Raw genomic sequence first — 26413 nt, forward strand, 5'->3', positions numbered from 1 at the left:
CAAAGCGAGCTGCAGTTCCCAATGATTCACAACTTATAAGCACATAAACATTAGTTAATCATGGATCAATAGGCATAAAACAATAAAATTTAATTATGAATATGTATGCTATTACGAACTCTGAGCTAATTAGGACAAATGAATGTGGTTTCATATTACAATATGAAAACATTATAGAAAAAAAAAGGGTAATGTACATTTTAGTTTGTTTCTTTTATGGTTATGAGGTTGGTCAGACTGACCAATCCCATTTTGAGTCAGGTTAGAGAAAAGAACATATAAATTATCAAGTTTTACTATAAAAAACAAAAAAGTTTGAAATGTATTTACGAAATCTTACAGATTACAAAAAGGAAGTTTGAGATTTTTGAGATAAGGAAAAGTATTTTTATTTTGAACATGAAAATTACAGACTATTCAAAACAAATATTCATGGACAAATCTTTATTTTATTATAAATACTTCACTGTATGATTTCTGAACATTAAAGATTTATAATATTAAGTTAAATGCTGCCAAATTTTGTAAAGATATACACACCATATTGAAAGTTAGAAGTATTAAATCTAAAGAGTTTAAAAGAGTACAAACAGGTCATGTGGTCAGTCACATAGACCGACCCTGTGACTGAAAGTTAATAAATCAGTTTTAATACATTATCTTACCTGACAACACTAAACTTAAGATTGTAGTTGCCACCTGATTGGATAATAGCAGGGTAACACAAGTCCACTTGAGTTAAGTCCACTCCTGTAACATATTTTTTGTCACTTATAGATTGCTCTACTCCCTCAGCTAACTTGGAATGTTTAACTTTCTGAAAAAAAGAAAAAACTTGCAGTTGCATATAACACAAGACTAATTGGAGATAAATTTATTAGTCAAATTAATGGAATATACCAAAAATTTTGTTAAAAATAAAAATTTGCTTTATAATTTTACTATAGCAATCACATAATAAAATCTGGTTAGTGTGTTGTACAAATATTACTTTAAATCACAGAAAAATGAAAAACAAAATCAAGCCAATTTATTTCATCCATTTGGTTTTCTTCCCATTTGTTTTACCAAATAAAACATTATAATTTTTGAGACACTAGGTATTTAACCCACATAACTCATTTGTAATTTCACACACTCACACAGTTTTATTTACCAATTGTAAAGTTTAAAATAAAGGACTGTTCTATATTTTATTTTACTGTGGAGTAAAAATTCCATCAAATACATATCTGTTCCTACCTTTACATGTTCTAAGTGAACCATTGCAACTATTACAGCTTAAATTACAACTTTACTGATTACCCTCCATCTGATGCAGACCCAAAACTAAAAACACACACATTGCCCAGAACAGGATTAATAGAAACAATACACAGAAAATGGCAAATAAAACAATCAAATCTTGTATTCAAAATGACTGGTTACGAACAAAAGCAGATGTTCAGGGTACAACTACCTGTTTCCAGCAGAAATAGAACATTCCAACAGGAAATGTACTGAAGAATATTATCTAAAAAACGTTATCTCCAAATGAAATGTAATTTGTTAAAACTTTCAAAATGAATTGCAAACCATCACTAGAACCTTCATTTAGAAACTGCATAACTGTATACCAATATGTACTAAACAAATTTGAAAATACACATCACCTCTTACATTAGATGCTAGTAAACAGTTATGTAGTTAATTCACTGCAATACAGGAAGTGAATGGTGATTTAAGTATACTTCCAACAGAAGACTCCCACTAAGTTCATTTCTCAGCATCAATTCAAGCAGAATTACAGACCATTAATGTCTGAGAAAGGAAATAACAATTTAAGATTTACACAAGTTAAGTAAATATCAACATGTATTTTATACACACCATAATGCTTTATTCTTTAGTTATAGGAAAAAACATTTGGGATCATAAAGTGCTCAAATTATGTAAAAGGGTACTGTCTAGTGAATATATTTACTAGGCAAGATACTTGTATAACCAATGCAACAACAGAATATACATATACAAAATTTAAGATTTAGAATTGCTAGTTTCCTTCCATTATGTTTTAAAGGAAGTTCTGCATGGTTGTAAAAGTCTAATGTTTTGTTCCACTGGTAGCATTGAAAATAATAGTAACAGTAGAGAAACTTAAAACAGCATTCAAAAAAACATATCTGTACCAATCATAAAAACGTAATTCTATTTAATTAAAGAGAGCCAAGTGTCAGTCACAAATCAATACACAACTCATCAATTATTCGCCTTTAAATATTTACCAATATTTACCTTTAGATGAATATTGTTACATTAAATTGTACTCAGTACCTTGTCTGCATCTATAATCTCCATCAGTTGGTCCCTTAAGTATTTGGTATAGACATCAACTGTTACTTGGCAGGCTTTCTTGATGGTGGCTAACTCAGACTCTTCCTTGGGAGCCATAATGTAGGCAATAGCTGAGCTAACATCAATCTGTTAAAAAAATTTAGTTCATTTTTTAATGAGCACATAAACAATGTACAATTATATAAAACACCAAATGAGCTAATCAGCCTATTATACATTCTAATGAAGTATGAATATAGAACTTGCTTGATAATTTATCTGATTTTAGTTTAGCACTTTTGTTTTTCTAATTTCTTCCTTTTTTGATAACAAGAAAAGAGCAATTAAACATTTTCAGATATATTCAAACAAATGGTCTGTAATATGTTACAGCTCACAAATAACCATTTTACAATTTGGAATTGTACCCAGTGTATTGATATTCTAGTTTTTGCTTAACAAGCATTTAAGATGTACATTAAAAAACTGCAATTTTTCTTTCAGAAACTTTATACTAGAATATCTTCTTAATACGTTAGTATACTAAACTTCTTTGATAAAAAATCTCTACACTCTTGTAATACACAATAAAAAATTACTGAAGCTATTTCTTTCCTACAAAAATGTAACTCAAAGTTAAAAAAGAATGTGATTACATTTTATAAGCATAACCTGAATTTCATGACAGAAATAATGCACTAAATCTCCTAATATATAATATAATTTTTTTTAAGTTAAATAAATCTTAAGCTGGTACAATATAAAATAATTACTTGACATGAAATCAAAGAAAAGTGTTTTCAACGTTTAGTTTCTCTAACTAAAAACAAAATAAACATTTTGTGTTCCTTTAAGAGTTTCCTATTCACCAACCACTTCTGGATACACAAACAAGGTAATTTGCTTTTAATCAATGCAATGACAAAAACATAATAACTATTAAGTTTTTCCTTTCCAAATTTGTTGTAAATATGTTATCTTACTTCAATAACACTTTATCATAAATAACTGAACATTTTACTCACAGAGTCAAACTTGGCTACTGCCAATGCAGCTCTCCAGGATTCTAGGAATTCTCCAGGAAATTTGTCTTTTGTAAATTCTCCTGTCACAGAACCCTGAAATAGTTTATAACATGAATGAAGGAACTGTCTTTAAGAGTTTTCTTTTCAAACTGTAAGCCCCTTGTTCAGAGTTCTGAAGTCAGAGTTCTTAATATCCTCTATGATGATCCCACAATCCAAACATGAATTTAAAAAAACCATGACAATTTCAAAACCCATCTCCAACAATAAAAACATTTAAACTGCCCAATGACTTATATTTGAGTGATTGATTTCCTTATATGAGAACACAGTACAGCTAAAAATTAAAAGGAAACAAAAACCCTGTCACAAACACTGGCTGTAAATAATATTGATCCATCAACCTAATACCTATGATGAAATCCAATAAATATTACTCATTAAAATCCAAAAGTGTAAATAATATTGATCCATCAACCTAATACCTATGATGAAATCCAATAAATATTACTCATTAAAATCCATAGGAAGTAAACCTGTGCTCTGCCATCAACAGTAATAACAAGAAAAATGGCAAAATTTTATTATTCTTTAGCATAAAGAAATAAACATCAAATCAGCCATACCAATACAGAAAACTTCTACAAATCAACAGAAGTAATTTATACAACCTTAAAACACGGTTTCTGTTTTCACAACTTATCCGTGTGTGTGTGTGTGTGTGTGTGTGTGTGTGTGAGAGAGAGAGAGAAAGAAAAGGTCTAGAAAAGATGGTCTTTTAATATCATGTAGAATGCTTACCCATAATAAGAAATCCATCTTCCAAATATAAACATACATTTCATGTGTGCATTTTAAAAATTTGTTAAAATCAGAGCTTAAATGAATATTTGAACAAGATTACTTTATAACAAAAAATATGTCAACCAAAATTTGATATTCAAATATGCAGTTAGGTTTCTTTTCAATATGTTTTAAAGGACTTTACTCATACTGCAAACAACCTGGACATCACATGCTTGTTGGCACAACATATTTCAACAATACAACCCGTGAATACAAACTATGAACAGATGTCTTCATGTCTGTTTATCCATTATGAGGTTAGTGTCTTAATAAATGAAATGTGCAAAGAGATGCATGATTTTTTATCATCTTTACTGTTAAATATTCAAGTAGTAAAATCTACTATTTGTTTCAGCTCTTGTTAAGATGGCACTGATGCTTTTTCAACACTTCTTTCCACATGTTGAAATTCTTCGCAAGTTTTCAAACCTACCACCGACAAAATATAAGGCTGTGTCATCTTAACAACAGTTCTGAAATGTTACTTACAATTAAGAATATAGCCACATCATAAGTGATGTGTACATAAGGAAGATGACCAAACTGGAAAAAATGTGTACTACTAATCAATGTTTTCTCTCATTTTTTCCAATACATGTGCAGAATAAATTTTTTCATGTACATCAGTATCAAGACAATGTGCAGATGTGTGCTATTAGTTTTTTTGTTGTTTTTTCTTAATAGGGGTATGTTTAAACCACTGACCCTGTTGGATCAGTAGATCACTTTGCCATTCTACCAACTGGTTATTTGAGCTTCAGGCCTGTCCTCTTCCTGACCCATTAAGGCTGTAAACATGTTGAGACTCCTCACCATTACTGAAAATGTGTATGTTTGGAATAATGAAGTGTGCAGCAACTGATTGGTTACTGTGCAGCCATGTGGCCAAGATGGAAAACTGCTGCTAATGCCAACTAGTTACTGTGAGCTGTGTATGGACCAATGGCATACCTACTCTCAATGGCCACACCTACATACGAGATGGAAACAGGAAGCCATAGAACCGAGACAAACTTATTTAAGTTCTGGCCACTATCTTAACAACAAAAAACATTAAAGCACCTTGTACCTTCTCAACAGATTTAAGTAAAACCCAAAATAGATCCAAGAGACTTAGAAATAAGGTTTTTGTCAAAAATTGCAATACACCTAAGATATTCCCAGTTATTCAGAAACTTACATAAATCAACAGAAAATAAAATTTTGATCCAGAAAGGTTTTATGGACATTTTAGGCTTCAAAGTGTATGTATGTAATAAATACACACACACAGAGTGAGGCAAAGTTTCTATACACTTAGTAAAGTTAGTATTACATATTTGTTACTAAAGAAAATATTTACAAAAATAATTAAAACCAACTCCATCACTGTTTATTTCAGAGTAAAATAACAGATCAAGAACCTATGTTATAAATGAAACAACTTTTGCAAAACACTTTGTAGACACACATACACAATGCCAGGTTAATTTTCAATGTTACCTTCACAAATTCAAGGTATTTTATCATAACATTTAATATATTTTTTATACCTTATGAATCATAAATATATTTGTATTCACAAAAATACTTCATAGATCTCCTTTAACCTGGATGGTAAAATAGGTTATATTCTGGCTACTAACTAATACCTGATAATTTGATTTTTACAAAATAACCATATTTATATACCTACAAAATTTGGTAGCTGCATAAAAATTGCTAGAAATGAAAGTTACAGTAAAAACATGAGTGACATTTAATAGCAAAGCAGTTTACCAAGAATAAAAGAAAACATTCTACTAATTTTGAAACAATTGGATGATTCATTAAACCATTTTCAAATTATAAATTTCATACTATAATATTTGACAATTATAAAATAATCTTATGATAATAATAATAATAATAATTTTATTCCATACTACAAATCATACCTTTCCACTCTTCTTGACAGCATCAATGAGTTTATCAAAATTAGCTTTGTCTTTGTCTGCCTGCATAAAACAAAAGAACAGCCTCTTCATACAGTATGTATGTATGTATGTATTTTAGCAATATTCAGATAGGTGCTGCAATTTAACTTCACTGCCACTAAGCACTACTAATACACAAATACACACTGAGCATACCCTCTCTTATTACTTAAAAAAATTTTCTTATAATTTCAACATATAGATATGTCCAGTAAAAGGTTTCTTTTACAGTTTTACTTTGCCTACCTAATTTCATGGAAATCTGCAAACATATATATTTTAAGTAGTATACTAACATTTTATTGCTTATCCTCAAACAGGTAAAAGGTACAAGACATTTTATCTTATCTTTATCATTATAATAAAGAATAATTCAAAGAACAAGTTCACAAAACATCCTGCAAATCTGTTCACAGACAAATTATCTTGTTTCATCATGATGAAGAATGTATTAATGCATTTATTTCATGTATATATCGTTATGGTGAAGGATAAACTGGCATTTTTCTTCAGATATTAATACTAAATGAATACATTCACACATTATATGGTCCAGTTAATAGATGAATCAAAAGGTAAATACAGATGTAATGAGTTAATACTTTTTCTTATGAGCCTTACCACACTGGTCATATGTTAGTATATAATACTTCTTGTCAAACTAGTACTAGACAGATCAAAAATTATGTCCTTCATCAATATAAAAAGGTACATACTAATGCATTAACCATGTATCTCATCAACTTAATATAAGATTTGTTAACACCTTTCAAATTCATAAACTGTCTTGTCATTTATACAAAAACAATGTGTTAACACCTTATCTTTCTCCAATTATGTTAAGAGATATAAGATGAAGTGCCATATTGCACATGTCTAAGTACAGTTAAAAATGTGTTAATGCACCATTTTTATTAACATGTTGTAATTAATTACTTGTCAGCCTGATAAGCAAAGTATTAAAATACAATATATTTTCATTTTATCACCATCCTCAAGCCTTTTAACTGGAGGTACATGACAGTCAGTCCAGTGATCAGACACCATACGGGAAAATGTTTACTATAATTCAAAATTTACTATTGCATATACACAAAATGTGGTAAGTTCTTAATAAAATGTACAAGTATTTGGTACTAAGCATGTGACTGAGAACTTATGATTTCAGTCTGACTCACACTGTTACAAGGTGAGGTTCCTGTGTGTTTTGTCCATTGTACAATTTGCATACTGTATATCCCTTATATCTAGTACATCTCGAATGCATAGTAACAGTTCTTTCCAGAACCAACGTGTATTGTATCTGGTACTTATTTTACTCTACTGTAAACTGTCACTACATCAGCAATATAAGGCAAAATAAATAGCTTATAATTCTGTTACATACATAACACCATGTCAAATGGAACTTTGTAAAAATATGTCTCACGTATCCTTTGATTCCCCCATGTAAATAGGATTAATAAATTTGCATTTTCTCCAATATGTTTACTGAAAAGATATGTTTGTATACTGTACTCTCTCACCTGTTAACATGTGTAACAAATTGCATACCATAACAAAATGGTGTTACATTTGTTTACTTAGTTTTTTGTCTACAGAATGTGTTCAAATACACAGTATTCACAAAACTACAGTTACTCTTAATACACTATCTTTATTTTAGTGTGACAGATGTGATAAAATAATGAGGTATATTGTCACCAAATTTCCCAGTTTCTCACTTAAGTAAATGAAGTTACTCAGGACATCAAATCTACATCTTACAAGTGATAAAGTCAAAGTATTAAAAACATTTCCTTCTTTCCTTTATGTGTTTAGATTTTTCTTTTCTATTAAGAGAGTAAATATTACCTTGTCTCGTGTCAACAAAGTGATGGGTGGTACATCACTTTCGTTTTCTTTACCAGATTCTATTTGTTTTAAAAATTCCACTTTTTTCTTACTGGCCAAAAAATAAATTGCACTCTCACAGAGGACCATTATGGTATCAGTCAGCTCATAACCAAAGAGCCAAGTCTAAACAAAAATAAAATTAAAAAATCACATTTTTAGTTCAAGTTATTTGGCTTGCACACATTAAAAATCATAATCAATCAGCAGATAAACTATTAACTGATTTAATGAAATAAAAGATAGTTCTATAATCAGAAAAGAGGAGCATAGCCATTAAAAGATACACTAAACCAACCTACACACAGATGAAGACTTAATCATACCTGAAGAGCTGTAGATTTACTGTAAACAACATCTTCATCAACTCCAACTGCTGACACAAGGGCATCCATCTTGGAGAATCCATTGTCTTTCTCGCCAGCATTCTGTCATATAAAATATATGTATTTTCCAATATGTAGTAGTTAAGATCTCAAACATATACTACATTAATATTGTTTAACAGTATATACTTGAGAAATTACTAGAGGTTGTCACTGTAATCTGAAAATATCATGCACTTTGTCCATATAATAAATCTAAAACAGAGATATGTTATATGTAACACTCCATTAAACCCACTCAAAACTTTTTTTATCTTTTATATTTTAGTTCCAAATAAAGTATCTGGTCATGCTCTAAACATTCAGTGATTAGCTGTCTTTTCCACTTGCAATGGTTTGCATAGTTTCTCTATATTCCAACTGGTATGTGTCATTAAACTTAAAAATAAAACACCTGTGATCTAGATGTAACAGGGAACAGCACATAACACTTTTGCAACAAACTCAGTATAATATACATGGGTTCATATATATATATTTGCATATTATATATTTAACCTATAACTTTTGATGCATTACATGCATCTTCACAAAATGTGGTAGACTTTTTGTAAAGATTAAAAGTTTCTGTGCACAAAAAATCAGATTTTTAATAAAGTTTTGTTTGTAAAAATATCTTGTCTGTTTTGTCACAAATCTGAGCACAAAAAGATTTTCCTGTTATAATTAAAAACTATTCTTCATACTTAATATTATGTGTAATATCTAAAAAACCTCTTAAGCACATTTCAAATATTTGTTTTCAGTAAAACTTCACATTTTGCCTGTTATTTTCTTTACCTTAAGTATTTAAAGTCTGTCAATTTGAATGACCTCTTAACCATCATTAAAAAAATTTAGGAAATAAATATAAATTATGCTGTTTTTCATTCTAGAATGACTAAAAAATCATAACACAAAAATAAAAATGTTTATTTTAGTCTAAGTAGCTTAAGTATAATAACATTATATATTTATATACATTAACCTTCCAGTCAGGCTTGGTTGATAATAAGTAACTTACACTGACACTGTACATGAGCACTCATGTTACCACACCCAATAATATGAAACTGACCTTGTTGACTGTATTTTAGTTTACAAGTATTTTGTAGTGTACAGTCAAGATTTAAAATTATTATACATAATGTATATAGATTATTACTATTTAGAAATAAGTTATTAAATCTTTTTTTCTTACAATACTGAACAAGAAAGAAAGTAAACAACCATCTTTTCTAACTACGACCTTTGAACTCGGTTGCAACTGGACATAGATTGCTAAGCATTTTAAAATATTGCAGAAATATTTATTTTAGGTTTCATATTTATATAGTGGAATAACAAAAAACTGTAAAATGTCATACTGATACCATGTAATTATACCATAATTTGAACTTCATAAATAAACTGTATTTAGGTCTTAAAAAAACATGAAACTTTTTGCAAACTAAAGACACAACCAACCTGTTTAAAATCTTGGTTCAAAGGAATGTGGTAGTCTTTTAATGGATTAAAATGGCTGAGAAAACCACTATGGGGACACTAAGGTATCAATTGGTTGTTTCATATCATAATACATTAAGTGTATACAAGGGAGTGTTTCCAAAAATGGAAAGAGTTGAGCAGTTTTTCATTCAGTACATAAGCTGTATCTCAGCAAAATAAAGAGATATGAGGTTCCTATTTTATATTCTTAGCTTGTCAATATTGGTCATTTGAATTTGTAATTGGTACAAAACTATCAACTTTATACTCCGATACCATAAATATCTAATTTGAACCACTGCTGCAATATACCACGTAACTTGTAGAAATTGACATTTAGGTGTATTCTTTTAATACTTACTTCCAAATAAAGAAATTAGCCTATACATAATAATAAAGTATGAATTATAAGCTACAGTTTGATATCAAACTTACTGGCATAAATTCCTAAAATGGTAGTTTAATACAATTCTGAATGCATGTGAACAAATGAGATGGCATGGCCTTTGATCCATGATCCTGTACAAAAGGGTTAAACTAATTTACTCTAACAGCCTTCTACAAAAGCAACTTACAAAAACTTCATGCAGTGGCAAGGTCTAAACTATAGACTAAGGACAAATTGAAGATGTACTGATGAGAACAGATTCACACATAGCAACAATGAATTAGATTTATTGCCTCACACACTGCCTCAAACAACCAATGGAAGGATCTACTCTCTCTTTATGACTTAGAAAACTAATTAGAAAAACATACATTTTAATGAAGTAGTAAATATTAATCTAAAAATAATAGATGAAGAAAACCATTAAATAAAACATGGAAATACTAAAGTATTAGATTTTATCATCACTTAAAACTAAAATAAGAAAATTACTACCCTGTCAGGATAATGGAGTAGTTGGAAAGATTAAAACAGTAGCACATATCCTTTTTTAAATTTTTGTCTGTACAGGTCATGGAAGGCATCGTGCATAAACTGATTAATGATTCTGTCCATTAATCAATTAGGAAATACCATTTACCACTCAGTTCTACTTATGGCAGTTTAATTTTCTGTACAATTATTTATGTGAATAATACAGGTTGTAACATCCAAAATGATACATTTGAAACTTCATTTTATTTGCATGCTGATCATATACCTAATTAAACAAGTTGAAAAGTCAGGTCAGACATGTGTGTGTATGCTATGGGTGTACAATGTATAAACTAACTTTTTGGAGGTCCTATAAAGACCACATACTCAAGACAGAATAAGTCATGCCTTCCAGTCTTCACCAAAAATTACATCTATTTGTCAAACAGATTTTGACATTAATCCCATTCTTTGGTATTTCCTTTAAAGTTTTTCCATTTTATAATATTTTTTGTCAATGTTATTCCCTTTATTACAGCATTCCTTTTCCTATTAATACTTTCAGTGTTGTACCTTCACAGAATGTTTTTCTTTTTAGCCTTACTTTTTCAGTGCTCATCCTTTCAAGATTATAGATTTTCAACACTGATCAATTAAATATTATTAATGTGAGGAATAACTCAGTGTAATTCTACTGGCTTTCATTTATCCCATATTCAAATACTAATCCTGTTACTACTTTTTACAGCATCATACTAGAGATGTTTTAATTTCTTAAAATAACTGATAATAAAAAAAAATATTTTCCATATCAGTTATTTTTACTGTGAGAGAATAAGTTGTTCATTTTTATACAGATTTAAAGTTTCCATTCTTCCGATTCAAGAGAGCAATTGTATTTGGAAATATGAGCATGGAAGTGTGCATATATATGCATATACAATCAGTAGCCTGAGTTTTTGATCCAAAAAATTGTTATATAGGTGCATTTACTCTTATAAAAAACAAAACCCATCAGTTTTATAGTTCTAATGCTTAAACTTACTGAAGTAATTGATTATATGAGACATGTTTACATTTTGAGATGAGTGTTGGTACATGTATTTAGCATACATAACACACTGGTATGACCTATGTGAGCTATAGCTGAGCAAATGGATATGATGTAGTTTCCAGTTAGTAGTGCAAAAACATCAGTCAGACAACTTTCACTGAAATGAGAAAGTGCTATTGGATAAATCTGCATAACCATGGATGAGCTGTCAAGCAGGTAACATCTGGTGTATCTGGTACAAAAGCATTTGGATCAAAAAAGCTTGCAGTGCCACATTGTTGTAAGACACTATATACCAAAAACCTTCATTATTCACATTTATGGTTTAAATACCAAATGCAAGTAAGGTATAAGAAGTCAATCATCATACATATATGATTACATGGAACTACAGTAATGTCTAGAGCACCTATGAAGAAAACCAATTAGAAATATTTCACACATTATCTTTTATTGTGTTTACATGTAAATACTTTCTGAACTTGAGAAAAGCTACTCAACAGTAATATCTAACTCCTACAAACTAGTTGCTGTAATGTTTCATTTTTACAATGATTGTATGATACAATTCAACTTTAAGTCAGCTGAATAATACAAATAAATTTTCAGAATATTTTGTTTGAAACAAGACTTCCACTATGCTATATAGTATTTAAGAGAGATTAATGTTGACCAGATAATCATAAAGCAACTTACAAAAGCAAGTCAAATTAACTTAACTACATAACTGTACATAAATAGTCAAATCAGGTTATAATCAACCAATTTCAAAGATTTTATCTTAATTGGTGATTAACATGAAAGTGAAATCTAACATCTTAAATTTTTAAATTAAATTGATATAGTTATTTATAATTATATTCAAAGAAAATATTTTACAGCACTGACAAATGTGATATTTGTTTTATTCTTTTTTAAGTTGTTTCTTATATAATCATAACACATACATTATTTTCAATTAATTGAAATATTAGCAATAGGAAAATATCTTTATCACAAACACTTGCCTTCAACAAAATAAATCAATTCTTTAACAAGTTTTTAAAAACTACAAGGGTCCTATACAACACTAACTTCAATGAAAACAACTCTTATAAAGTCTAGACACAGTGTGCCTGGAAAATGTCAAGGTATAGAAATTTACAATGACAACATTCAATTGACAATCATGTTGTATTAGCTGAGAACTGGTTTGGTTTATTTTGAATTTCACACAAAACTACATGAGGGCTACCTGCACAAGCCCTCCCTAATTTAGTACTGTAAGACTAGAAGGTAGACAGCTTGTCATCACCACCCACCACTAACTCTTGGACTACTATTTTTTACCAACAAATGCCCCATGACTAAAAGGGCAAACATGTTTAGTGTGACAGGGATTCGAACCTGTGACCCTCAGATTACAAGTTGAGTGCCTTAACCACCAGGCCTACATTAACTTAGAAATAATAAATTATTGGATAGGGTCTTTGTGTGGTCATGGATCAAAGGCCATGTCATCATGATCACAGACTCGTATTCAAAATTTTATTGAACTACCATTTTGTAATTTTATGTCATTAAGTATGATATTAAGTTCTAGATTATAATTCAAATTTTAGTACTGTACACTTAAAAGAAAATGTAAAAAACATAATAATTCTGGTATGTTGAAAGCAACATTGGTTCAAGTTAGATGTTTGTGATTTCTAAATACAAAATATATAGTTTCTTAGAAATTAAAAACTCAAATTATCAATACTGACAAACTAGAACATAAAATAAGAACATCCTAACTTTTATATTTGTAAAATATCATGACATTTAGTGAACTGAACACAGTAGCACCACCATCCTCTTTCCATTTTGGAAATGCTAATACACTCCTACTTCTATGACATGTGAAGAACCCATCAAAAACTCACAATGTCCCCCTCTGTAAAGTATTTACAAGATAAACCCTTTCTTTTCATGGGATATTCTTAGTGATAAAGTAAAACATTATTGAGCTTGAAAAAATTTTTAGACCCAAATATAGCTTGGTTACTAAGTGTGATATATTATAGTAGAATTCTGTAGTACTTATACAGTAATTTATGATTTTCTTTATTTCAAAATGCATATATAAAACCTAAAAAAAAATCGTAACTAGAAGCAATTGTTGTCCACACTTTTATTTACTGTTCTATATTTTAAGAAAAGAACTAAAATATAAAAATGTATTTGTAAATACCAATAATGTATTACAGTAAAAACGTGACTGTATTTTACAAAATACTGGTCCACCAAAATATAGTCAAGACAAGTCACTTTGTAAAAGCCAGTTTTATATTATTAGATATGGTAACACAAGTGCATGTGCATCACATCATTAAATTGTAATACTAGCCAGGCATGACTGGGAAGTCAATATCATAAAAAATAAATAAATATATATACACATATACACCATAACAAAATGTATAACATATGTATTTCCTTTTTTTTATAGTGGTTTTGAGGTTGGTTAATTCAACCAAACCCATAGAGATACAGTGGTGAAAACAGCAGATAAAGTTTTTACTATAAAAAAACATTTGGTAACTATCTGGAGGTTAACAGAAATTTTGCATGGAAAATTTAACAATTTTCTGATGCATAAAAGTATTTTTAATCTTAAAATCAAATTGACAACATTCAAAAATAAAAACTTTGTGAGAAAGTTAATCAGTTAAAAACATTAAATCCTAATACTTTGTGTACCAATGCCTTGTAAGGTTTACCAATAACTTGCAAAATTTTGTAAAGATTTACATATATTATCAAAATCATAGTTTAATTATTTTTATAACTACAGGCTGCATGGATTCCACGCAAACTGTAATGAAATGTTTAAGAGAAATGTGGAAAACACATCTGATGTTAACCTGTTCTTATAACAAAGTGTAAATTAACTTTTGTACATTTTGTTGTTTCCAATTTATAATTGCATAAATCCATACTTTAATGTTGTATAAGGTGCTGATCTAGGGTGGTTGAAACTCAGAAGTTTTTTCAGAAATTAATAAAAGTCAAACGTCCTTTATTTGCATATGGCACAAAAAAAAAAAATACTAGATCTGTTGGCCAAGTTTGTTTGCATGTTTCAATGAGACAGGTTTTGTTAAAGTTAATTAAACAGTTATTCTTTATTGTGAGCACCATTACAGCAATTAAGTAAATGACTAAATTCACTTGACTGGTTTGTTCATTGTTTGTTTAGAATGAAGCACATATACACAGTGTGTTATCTGTACTCTGTCCACTGCAGATATTGAAACCTGCTTTATAGCAGTTTTAAGTCCACAGCTATACCTCTATGCCACTGGGGAGCCATCTGACCAGGAAAAAATGAATTGCATGTACTGTCTATACAGTAAATAAATTAGCAAGTACTGTATTAAAAATGCAATGTCTATATATACATTCCAGCATGTCAAATTCCATACATTCCGTAATCACAGTGAGAGCAAGTACACAAAAATAGTTTGTAAAAAGTCAAAGTGGAATATGGTGCATAGTTCTGTATGAAATTATATATGATTACGTCAACAAGTGAACAAAATAACTAGTCTGACATGTAATTTTATACACAGCTATAGTGAAAAAAAAATTTCATCCATATTGCACTACAGCACAGATATTTTTCTGTCCCTCGCTGAACTGCATTTAAAAAAAAAATGATTGTTCATACTTCACTACTTAGAAAGCACTGTTTAAAATTTAAAGTTTCTTTCACCAGCAGGAGATTGTTTAAACCAGTCAGGATCAGGACACACAAATTACACATTCCAGGAGAGACTAGGAAACAGTATACAAATGGAGTTTGGAACATTAAAGCTCAGTCTTGAGTGGAAAGTGGAAATCATGTTTCAGTCTTAAACTTTGGGTTCAACAAAAAAAAACATAAGACTAAAGGAAGTCAAGAAGAAAAAAAAGAGCCCCATAAACAAACTACTGGTGATGATCATGCAACCACTAGTAGTAACTACCAGTTCTGTGCCACAAAAAGTTACAAATATGGAAGGACACTTGACCATGATGATTCTTATGGAAAGCCAGTCTCAGAGAGAACCAGTCTTGTGAGATTTGCCTGAAATATCTTACAACAGCGGCTAGTCATTTTGGATCAAACACAAATACTTTCTTGTATAGATGTGGTCAATTCCACACCAAGTCAGTTAGAGCATACAAAACCAGTAAAGTTCACATAGTACAATTAGGAAAATATAAATTCAAAGTGCTGCAATGAAGACAGTGGATTCTCACTGTTCTACAACTCCTTATTACGCAGCTAATGCATAAGTTCAAGGAGATAAAAAAAAATTACTGATCTTGTTTAACAATTCCTATATCTTTATCAAACATGAAATTTCTGTGCAAATCATATAAATCGATTGTCGTTGTTCTTAAAGAATATAATTAGTAAGTCAAGGTTCATCTGTTTCATAGCCAATGGGACAACAAACAATTCCATCACTGAATGGAAAATTCTACTATTAAGAGTTGTCAATGAAAGAATGACTTGTAATGTTAATAGAGCTTGTTCCACTGGAACATGCACTAGGTATCATAGATGGTATTGTTAATGACATCATGAAGCTATCTTTTCATTTGATAGATATGAAGTCTAATGAACAACTAGTTCAAATATTAATATCAGTTACTTTGATAATTCAGTATTACGATGAGTTCCAAAAGTAGTGTTGCAGCACTACTCAAAAAATATCCTCATTCTACTTTCCTCCCACTATGAAGCTTACAACCCTCAACTGGAAATTCTAGATGCACTGAAATATTTATCTTACATATGTCACTTTGAAGAAACTATTGAAACAAGCTTTTAAACAGCACTCAAATGAGTGTCTTAATTGTCTGCTGTTTCAACTCTACTCAGAGTAAGTTTTGCAACCCCTAAGGCAGCATGGACAAGGAGGACTTTCATCTAGTTTTCCTCTATGACTTCAAACTTGGACAAAAAGCTACCAAAACTATATGGAACATCAACCAGGCATTCAGCCATGGATCTGTTGCTGAACATAAAAGTTCAGCGTTGGTTCCAAAGGTTTCGATATCAAGATGAAAGTCTTGAAGACCACAAAGGTCGTGGAAGAAAGCCATTCTTAGATGAAGGAAAGCAGTTGAGACAGACTCTTGCACAACAGTATGCGAGCTTACAGAAAAGCTAAGTACAAACAAATCAAGCATTGCTAACCACCTGAGTGCAATTGGAAAGACAAAAATTGGATAAGTGAGATTACTGAAGATCAACAAAATCAGCATTATGAGACCTGTCCATGATGACACTCCACAAATTGATCAAATTCGAAATCAAGGTTTTGCCTCATCTACCTTATTCGCCAGGTCTTTTCCCTAGAGATTTTTATATTTTCAAGCACTTTAACAACTTTCTGAAGAATAAATGCTTTCAAAACCAGACAGCTCCAGAAGAAGCTTTCAGGGAGTTCATTGACCACAGAAACTCCGATTTCTACAGCACGGGCAAAAACATCATTACATGTTGATAAAACTTGTTGAAGCAAATGGTGCTTTCTCTGATTAAAGCATGTTTTACAACACTAGTTTATGCTTTTCCAGATTTTGCAGTTCAAAAATGACATTTCTTTCTGAACAATCTAACACATTAATAAATAAGAACTTCACGTACTTTCTCTCTTTAAACTATGTTTTTTATAAAACAGAAATTTTAAATGGGTTTTAATTTTCTATACTTGGGATCCACATCTCTATAGAAAGTGTCCTACTGATGCACTTTTCTTGATCATATACATACACTACACAAATGTATGCCAAGATACACATACGTAAAGGTCTTCTAGCATCTCCTACTTAAACACCTCCAAATATACTACACAATCTGAAAGAGATAACATCTCGCCAACAGAAAACGCATAATAAAAAAGCTCCAAACAAATGATGTTACTACCTAATGTTGTAAATATATCTGACAAACAGGACATAACTTTGTATTTTGAATTATCTCTTTTTCACTTCTTTAGTAAAAACTAAAATAAAAGGACTGTTTACTTCTACGGAGTGGCCCGTAAGTCCTTACCCATCCATATGTTATGGTATATTCAATAATACTAATGGCGAGTTGAAGGCAACCGTTACTGTGACAGTTGGAACAATAACCCTTGCTACGTTGAGAAAAATATCTCACAGAACATGGCGTTTCATAATATAATGCAGCGAGAATGAGGGACAGCACACAGATACACTGGATACATAAGATATATGGATGGGTAGGGACTTACGAGCCACCCTGTACATTGCCAGGTTTTGACAATTAATGCAATGCTTAATATTATATCGGTTGAACTCAACTCTACTACGGCACTTAGTATGGCTAAAAACAATTTTTGGTCTGCAGATTTCATAATGATAATTGGTATCCATATACATGTTATATATTTTCATGTTATTCAGTACGACATATCGTTTTAAAACTACTTACCTCTCACTTAGCTAGCTCTGAACAGTTACAAGAATAAAGAGAAATTTACGCATTTAACCCTTCTCCCGTCTCAAACATAAATTCAATTAAAGGGATCGCTAGTCCAAAGTCCTAGACTTCTAACATTTACGTGCTTCACTGTTCCACACTTCACGCGCAAAGCATTTTTTAGTAAATACAGATGACAAGTATACATATACCTCATAACACTATTACTATTAACAGACACTGAGCACGTTTTTAAAGGTAGCATTATCATTACTAACGTTAAGCCTAACAGTAATAAACCATACTTCCCTAACATTGATGCTACTACTATTAGCTTTAAGTTAATTTGCTATGAATTATTTTCTTCTATTTGCAGTTTTAGCACTAATTTATTATCTTCCGATGTCAACAGTTAACACACTTACCCGCCAAGCAGAATATATCCTCCTCATTCTTCGATAGAAAGCATCTTTATCTACCGTTAAAGACATTTTTGATGTTTTAAGTTACATTAGTTAAACTCTTAACTTCGGAGAGTACTCACAATATCTATCACTATTGCTTTCAACCCTCACAGTTAATTTAAGCCTAACAAAAAGTACTGGCGGGAAGGTGTAAATGCGCAAACTCTGTGCTGCTTCTTACGAATATATTAAATTTTCTGATTGGTGTTTTAAAACATGTATTCGATGTAACATATATTTTCGTTGGCTTGTAATCAAATCTCAGGCCCTCTGTTCAAAAGATTAAAAATACTATTTCCATCATAAACAAATAAACAAGTGTGCTCAATAAATTCTAACGTTTCCTAAACACGAATAAAACAAAAAAATGACTTTAACATATTGCTATATTGGAATATTAAAGTATTTTCCGTTAATATAATGGTTGTTGTTGTTTGTTTTGAAGTACACAGCTACGCAAAGGCTAATTGTGCTCTGCCCACTAAGGGTATCGAAACCTGGTTTATAGCGGTATAAGTCGGCAGACATACCGCTATGCCAATGGGGGGCAGTTTAACATAAAGGCGACAAGATTACTTATAAATGCTAAAAACACAATAAGTCTGAAATTGATATTCATCATATTCTACTCTTATGTTTGTTTGTGTTATTTGACAGGACTAATGCAGACCTTGACCACTCCACATTTTCCTATTGACATTTTGGGACATTCTTTCTCAAAGGAAGATCATAAGACACGTAAATATGAAAAATGATTTACTACCTGAACATAACATTGATTTATTATTATGAAGCACAAAGCTACACAATAGGCTACCTGTGCTCTGCCCACCATGAGTATCGAAACCTGTAATAGACATGTGTTCAGTTGCTCTGTGTACCATTATAATATACGATAAGCACTAATCCTAATCGGTTCAATTGTGATATTATTTGTAGCTTATATTACTAATTTATTCAACGATCGCACTGTTGGAAGGAGTTGAAATAATTACACTTACCACAATTACCATTTTACACAACCAACACAGCTGCTAAAACTAGTTCTCTTATCCATCTGTATTTCTTCTGGTGTTCTAACTTCGGTTATCTTATGCTTCACCCAACACATTAACTGTGAACTGTGTCAGTGAATCAACTAAGAGAAAGTCCTGACCCTTTTGTGAATGAGTCTGGTAGTGAACCAGCCCTATCTAGGTTTATCCTCTGCAGATGAAATTTATCAAGTCTTTCCTACAGTTTACACTTCATCAACTTGTTTCATTGTTGTTGTTTTTTTTATTCTGGACGATACACACTGTATAGTATTCACATCTGTATAAACATTTCGATTCCAAGGTGATAGAGCCACTGTCAATTTTTAGCACATGAATGTATCACTTTGGCAGCTTCCAGTCTTGTTATCATGCAAAAACTGAAAAATGTCTTGCCTTTACACCCTGAGAATCAATAGCTGCAGCACAACCTGAGATTCCATGGTTTAGTCACGAATAAAAATGGTACAGCACGCCTTCTTGCACTCGTAACTGACTATACAAATGCCACAGATTAGGTGTGTTCTCTGTTTGTACTGGCTAAACTTTATTTTACTGCATGGGAAAGAGCACTAATTCTAAATCTGGGTACATCTATTGCTCATTTCAGATCTCTCTGAAACGTTAAATGTGACATTAATCTTCTATTAGAGCCTCCTACTGTATAACTTGACGTTACTATGGTAGAAATTATCTCACCTTCCACACAGTGTATAGAGAGATTCTATAAATGGGCAGGATCTTACCTTACAGCAAGACAATTCATCTACATTTTTAAGGTTAATGAGAATTTCAGCGAAGTATGGTCAACCTAAAACAATGGTGATAATGGCTTGTTTGTTTTGAATTTCGCACAAAGCTACACGAGGGCTGTCTGTTCTAGTCGTCACTAATTTAGGAGTGTAAAACTAAAGGGAAGGCAGCTAGTCATCACCACTAACAACCAGCATTTGAGCTACTTTTTACTAACGAATAGCAAGATTGACTCTCGCATCATAACACCCCCCAGCTGAAAGGGCGAGTCTTTTTGTAAGCCAAGAGTATCAAAAAGGTGAGTGATCTAACACATTAATAAACAATTAATGAATCGTTATAATATATAACCGCGTATCAAAGCATATTTGGTGTGACGGGGATTCGACCTCACTACCCCCAGATAACGACTTGAGCTCCTTAACCACATGACCATTCTGGGCCCTGATAGTGGTTTACAAAAACTACAGCTGCAAGCAGTTTTTTTTTCATTGCACAGTATCTGTATTCAGGAACTATGAGCTTAAAAGATGGCATGTGTTTACATGTTCTACTGCTCTGGCGTTATTCGTTGGTAAAAGAGTAACCTAAGAGTTGGCGGAGGGTGGTGATGACTAGCTACCTTCCCTTTAGTCTTACACAGCTAAATTATGGATAGCTAGCGCAGATAGGTCTCAAGTAGCTTTACGCGAAATTGAAAAATAAATAATTAAATTATTTGTATTAAAAGAGGGAATTTTACAACAAGGCGACTCCCGTGTCACGTTAGAATCAAGGCTGATTTTTTTAAATTAAAACTTAGATGACATAAAAATTTAATTATGAACTACACTTTGATACTAATATCATTGTCATTGATCGATAATAAAATTATTTGATTAAATTGTGAATGTAACTGTGAAAGTTTGTGACATGCGTAAAAGAATCAGGCCTCAATGTAAAGAGTTACACAGGCTAAATGGCGTGCTTTAAAATTAATGTAAGACGTTTCTCATAAGTATGGCAGTCTAAAGTTTTATTTATTCATCTGGCTCAATTTCCTGGGAATTATATGTTAGTTCTAAAGTGAAACATTTCAGCGTGACCAGACATTCATTAAAAGGATGTTTTGGAAAGAAAAAGATGTTAACACGAGTTATCTTGTTCATCATTCTAAAACGAACATGGAATGTTGACCTGCCTTACTTCCTCTTGACAATTACTACTGTGGATAACCAGGTACTCGTAGAAGGTGATATGATTCCGTACTTGAACTTCTACTGTTTTTTGAGTGATGAGGATACCACTAGCGCTCCAAGAAAGTCGGCATGGTGGTTGCTTGATTGAAAATTCATCATCTTCACCTATGATATGTCAAGTCACCGTTATTCAGTTAAACTGGTCACCTGGCCCATAAAAATATCAGCATGCTCAATCAACAAGTCACATATTTGATTTTATTGTACTGGATCTATAGTGCTTTACAATCCTCCTTAGTCACTGATATCAGACTTTTTGGTGGCTGAATACTTGCTTCTGGATCTAATAAAATAAACGAAATCCTAATATACCACTGGTCTTGGTTATTTCCACTTTGTACATCACTGTGATGATCATTCAGTATAAAGCCGCAAAGCTAATCACCCATAATGACAAGACAAAACAAAGACTGTGTTTCTCCTTAAACAGATAATCGTCTGAGATATTGTTATTCGCTTTTTTTGAAAGGAAACATTATTTTAAGCATTGAATATATAACCATGTTACATGGTACCAATACGACAAATTTCATTTACAGTAATCTATGTGATCCCACTTGCTTAAATGTATTTTTATTCAAGTTACTACATATGTTTGTGCAGTCCATCTTTCCTAGTATATATCTGGCTAACATCAAATAACCCTCCTGGGGAATATCAGTTAACCAGCTGCAAGGGCAAAAACCGATTAATAATTTCTCTGTTTGTCCATTTTAATTATGTCAATCTAAGGATCAGAGGTGACTATATATGTTTTGTGAGTGATATATACTAGACAAAGCCAGAAACCTGTCTTTCCACTTATTTCTAGGCTACTGTTATTTGCCAAAAGTCAGTATCCACTGGCCATAGTGGTGGTCTCGCTTCTTAAAATCCAGATAAATCAAATCTATACCCTTACCTCATCCACACCTTTTCAAAGAATGCCAAAAGATTAGTAAGACACAGTTTTCCTTAATGAAACCATGTTGAGTATCCAATAAAATTCTAAACTTTGTTAAATTACTTTGCAAAGCATTTCTTTTACAGACTTGCTGAAATAATTTCCACAACTAATGTAAGATTAATAGACTTGAGATAATTATTGAAATCATCTCTCTCGTAAAGAAGAGAGACATTAGATAACTTCCAATTCTTTGGCATCTGCCCACTATTCGAGGGCTGAAACAAATATTAGCAAATGGCTCACATATCCAATCCTTGACCTCTTTCAAAATCCTTGAGGAAATATTATTTGGCCTCGGAGTCTTATGATTTTTATAAACTTCCCAATTTTTTCTTAATGCTACAAAACATTTTTGGAGTATTCTACCAACTTCAGTCACGATTCTAAATTAGTATAACCTTTTCATTTTAACCTATTCATTGCGGTTGGTATATTTATGACCGCTAAGCTTAATTTTCTTTTTGTTCACTATATATATATATGCAAAAACGGCTCGTTTGGGTTGAAAAAATATTTTACATAGAAACCGTTTTTGCATATATATTTCTCTACAAGTGGGTTTTCTCGACATCACTGATTATTTTTGTTCACTGCTTCAATCTATCGGATTCAATGTTATCTAGTAAATCCATGAAATAATCTGGACTTTTCCTAGCTTCGGCAGCGCGTGCTATCATTGCAGCGGTATGAGTATATTGTCGTACATGCCTTATCTGTTTGGATCGGTGTTTGGCTGTGTATTCGCAATCTGTGAGGGTCAGGTGCTATCCAGACCTCCCCCCCCCCTCCTTTACGGTTTCTATTTTCACTACCAAACGCTATATAAGTACTCATGAAATCAGGGACCAAATATCGAATCTACCTCCCACTTCACGGCCATGTACGTGATTGTTATATTTACAGTGTTTAGTACTAGTACTTAGTTGGTTGAGTTATAATTCACAAACAGCTCATTGACAAACGTCACTTTTCATTGTTATCAAACGCGTATTTGACACACATACTCTCTCTATATATAAATATACTTATGGTATCATAATCCAGGTAATGTATTAGATTAAGTCATAGATAACCTGTTTATTGTGATAACCCTTGATATTATATCGTGTTTTTATGCTATGAGTGAATTCACAAGTTGCTGAATATGTACCGGATGACGAGAGTATGTTTTTTGAGAAGCATATTGATGTATCTTTGTTAATTTTGAATGTTTCGATATTCTCATATAAATTCGAAAATAGTATTTTTTTGCTGCTTGTATTATGGGTTGTTTTCAGTACTTGTAAGTAAATTAACTGACGTTTTGGGTATATATGCTTCTACAGGACTCTAAGGTCTTGAATGTTTGGTTTGAATTTCGAGCAATGCTACAGGAAGGCTACCTGTTACTAACTTAGTAGAAAGAAGGCAGTTAGCCAATACTCCTCCCTGCTTACTATTTTATCAAAGATTAGTGGGATTAACCATCACTAATAAAGTACCCACAACTGAAAAGATGAGCACATATGGTGACGGAAATTTACAGGTTGCAAACCGAGTGCCCTTTTCACTAGCCCACTTCTTGAGGAAAATTTAATTATGGAAGACGAAATAATTGGCTGTATGGTAATATATAGTGGAATGTCCATGGGCATTACTTCAACAATTTACGATCCAACACCTCGCACTGGAAATTCAAAAGTAAGAATCCGTATGTGTACAAACCGCAGTGAAAAGAAAAATAAGTATGGGTCATATATGTACCAGCCGCAATGATTGGGATAAATCTGTTTGAAATTGCTTGTTTTGTTTGTTTGTATTTTGAATTTCGCTTAAAGCTACACGATGGCTATCTGCGCTAGCCGTCCCTAATTTAGCAGTGAAAGCCAGTCATCACTACCCACCGCCAACTCTTTCATCAACGATTGTATGTATGTTCGTTTTTGAATATCGCTCAAAGCCACACGAGGGCTATTTGCGCTAGCCGTCCCTAAGTTTGCAGTGTACAACTACGAGGAAAGCATCTAGTCATCGCCACCTGCTGCCAACCTTTGGGCTACTCTTTTACCAACGAATGGTAGGATTGACTGAAACATTATAACGAACTCATGGCTGAAAGGGCGAGCATGTTTGGTGTGATGGGGATTCGAACCCGCGACCCTCGTATTACGAGTCGAGCGCCCTAATAGCCTGGCCATGCCAGGTGTTTGGAGTTGCAGGAAATCATTGTCATACTCAGGTTTTTTCATCCATTTATTTGTTGTTCTTGTTTCTTTTACAATCTACTTTACTTACGTTTTCAGTTCAAAAACAAACTATTTGAATTGAGACACAGTCTATAACAAATAAAACAGTTTCAATTCATTGTTATACTATAATTGTGATCAACTGTTGGAAACCTTATACAGTGTTAACTCACCTTAGGATCATTTTGAGACCAAAGTTTTGTCAAGCAAGGCCTCATTGTATAGCCAACATTACATTTCAACAAAAATTAAAAGTATTTGACAGCTTGTATTTTATGGTACATCGTAGCTCCTGTTACGTACATAGTATCATACCGATACTGGGTTGATGTGATTTTCACAGTTGCTCGTTTGTAGTTAAGCTGTGCTCGCCGCTGGTATCAAAACTCGGTGTTTACCGTTACAAGTCCACGGTTAATAAAGCAGAAAATTCTTATGCTTTAATTAAAGCTGTATTTACTGAATGAATGTTATTTGAATAAAAATATTTATCGTTTTCGGATGACTACTAAATTATTCGAACATAAAATAAAACATGCAGTCTGAAAATCGTGGGTTCGAATCCCCTACACGCCAAACATGCTCGCATTTTTAGGCGTGAGGGTGTTATAATGCGATGGTTAATTTCATTATTTGTTAGTAAAAAGAGTAGCCCAAGAGTTGGAGATGATGACCAGCTGCTTTTCCTCTAGTGAGTCTAGTCTTTTGCTGCTAAATTAGTGACGGCTAGCGCAGATAACCCTTGGGTATCTTTGCGCGAAATTAAAAAAACAAACAAACTGTTACTCAAAATGTAATTTTAATGTAATTCGTTAGTGTAGCACAATGTTTCAGAGCTATTGAAACTTTTTCCAGTGAAATTGCTTTTTCTTTTATTTGTAAAATCTATAGCATTTACTTTGAGTAATCTACGTGTGTTTAAAATTTCATTATTATTTTAATTAATAGGAAAGTTTCATTGAAAATAATATTCTCACACAGATGAAAATACTCTCACAGATTATTATACGTTATTGTTAGTGCATTCAACAATGTTTTATGTAAAAAAAATACTTTAAAAAACGGATGAAACATCACAGATCTATTGCTAAAAACAGTATTTATGTCAAAGCTGCGACGACTAACCCTCAACCCTAACTTTGAACTACCGACCATAGATAACACAGGTTTGCGAATTTAAACTTCATAAATGCTTTGGTTTTTAATAACCGATTTTCCATAATTCAGTTACACAGACCTCGAAAATATTTTTTTTTCTATCACGTAAACAGTTCAAGTAAAAAATATAAATTCTTACTTGGAAAAAATATTTCGTTTAACACACTGAATATTTTTATTATTTGTTAACATACACACAAACTGAAGAAATAGGAAGAACACTGATGTCAAACGAATGTGCAACTTGTTTTTTTTTATGTGAAATCTGAGTTTTTTTAGTTTCAAAACTACGTATTGAGGTGTTTCTTTTATGTATTGCATTATAACATTT

General features: G+C 31.8%; 1 protein-coding gene across 3 annotated transcripts in view; it reads right to left on the reverse strand.

Moving 5' to 3' along the window:
- Positions 1 to 18960, reverse strand: part of dre4 (SPT16 homolog, facilitates chromatin remodeling subunit dre4) — a 61574-nt gene extending 42614 nt beyond the window's left edge. For all 3 annotated transcript variants that reach the window (XM_076501738.1, XM_076501739.1, XM_076501737.1), the window contains exons 1-7: positions 18690 to 18960; positions 8359 to 8460; positions 7994 to 8158; positions 6101 to 6160; positions 3339 to 3431; positions 2314 to 2460; positions 666 to 817 (exon numbers count right to left, since the gene is read on the reverse strand). In XM_076501738.1, the coding sequence (XP_076357853.1) occupies positions 666 to 817; positions 2314 to 2460; positions 3339 to 3431; positions 6101 to 6160; positions 7994 to 8158; positions 8359 to 8460; positions 18690 to 18755 (785 nt within the window). In that variant the 5' untranslated portion in view covers positions 18756 to 18960. The remainder of the gene's footprint in view (positions 1 to 665; positions 818 to 2313; positions 2461 to 3338; positions 3432 to 6100; positions 6161 to 7993; positions 8159 to 8358; positions 8461 to 18689) is intronic.
- Between the last annotated feature and the right edge of the window lie 7453 nt (positions 18961 to 26413).

The sequence above is a fragment of the Tachypleus tridentatus genome, chromosome 5 (genome assembly GCF_004210375.1).
Source record: "Tachypleus tridentatus isolate NWPU-2018 chromosome 5, ASM421037v1, whole genome shotgun sequence".
Classification (NCBI taxonomy): domain Eukaryota; kingdom Metazoa; phylum Arthropoda; class Merostomata; order Xiphosura; family Limulidae; genus Tachypleus; species Tachypleus tridentatus.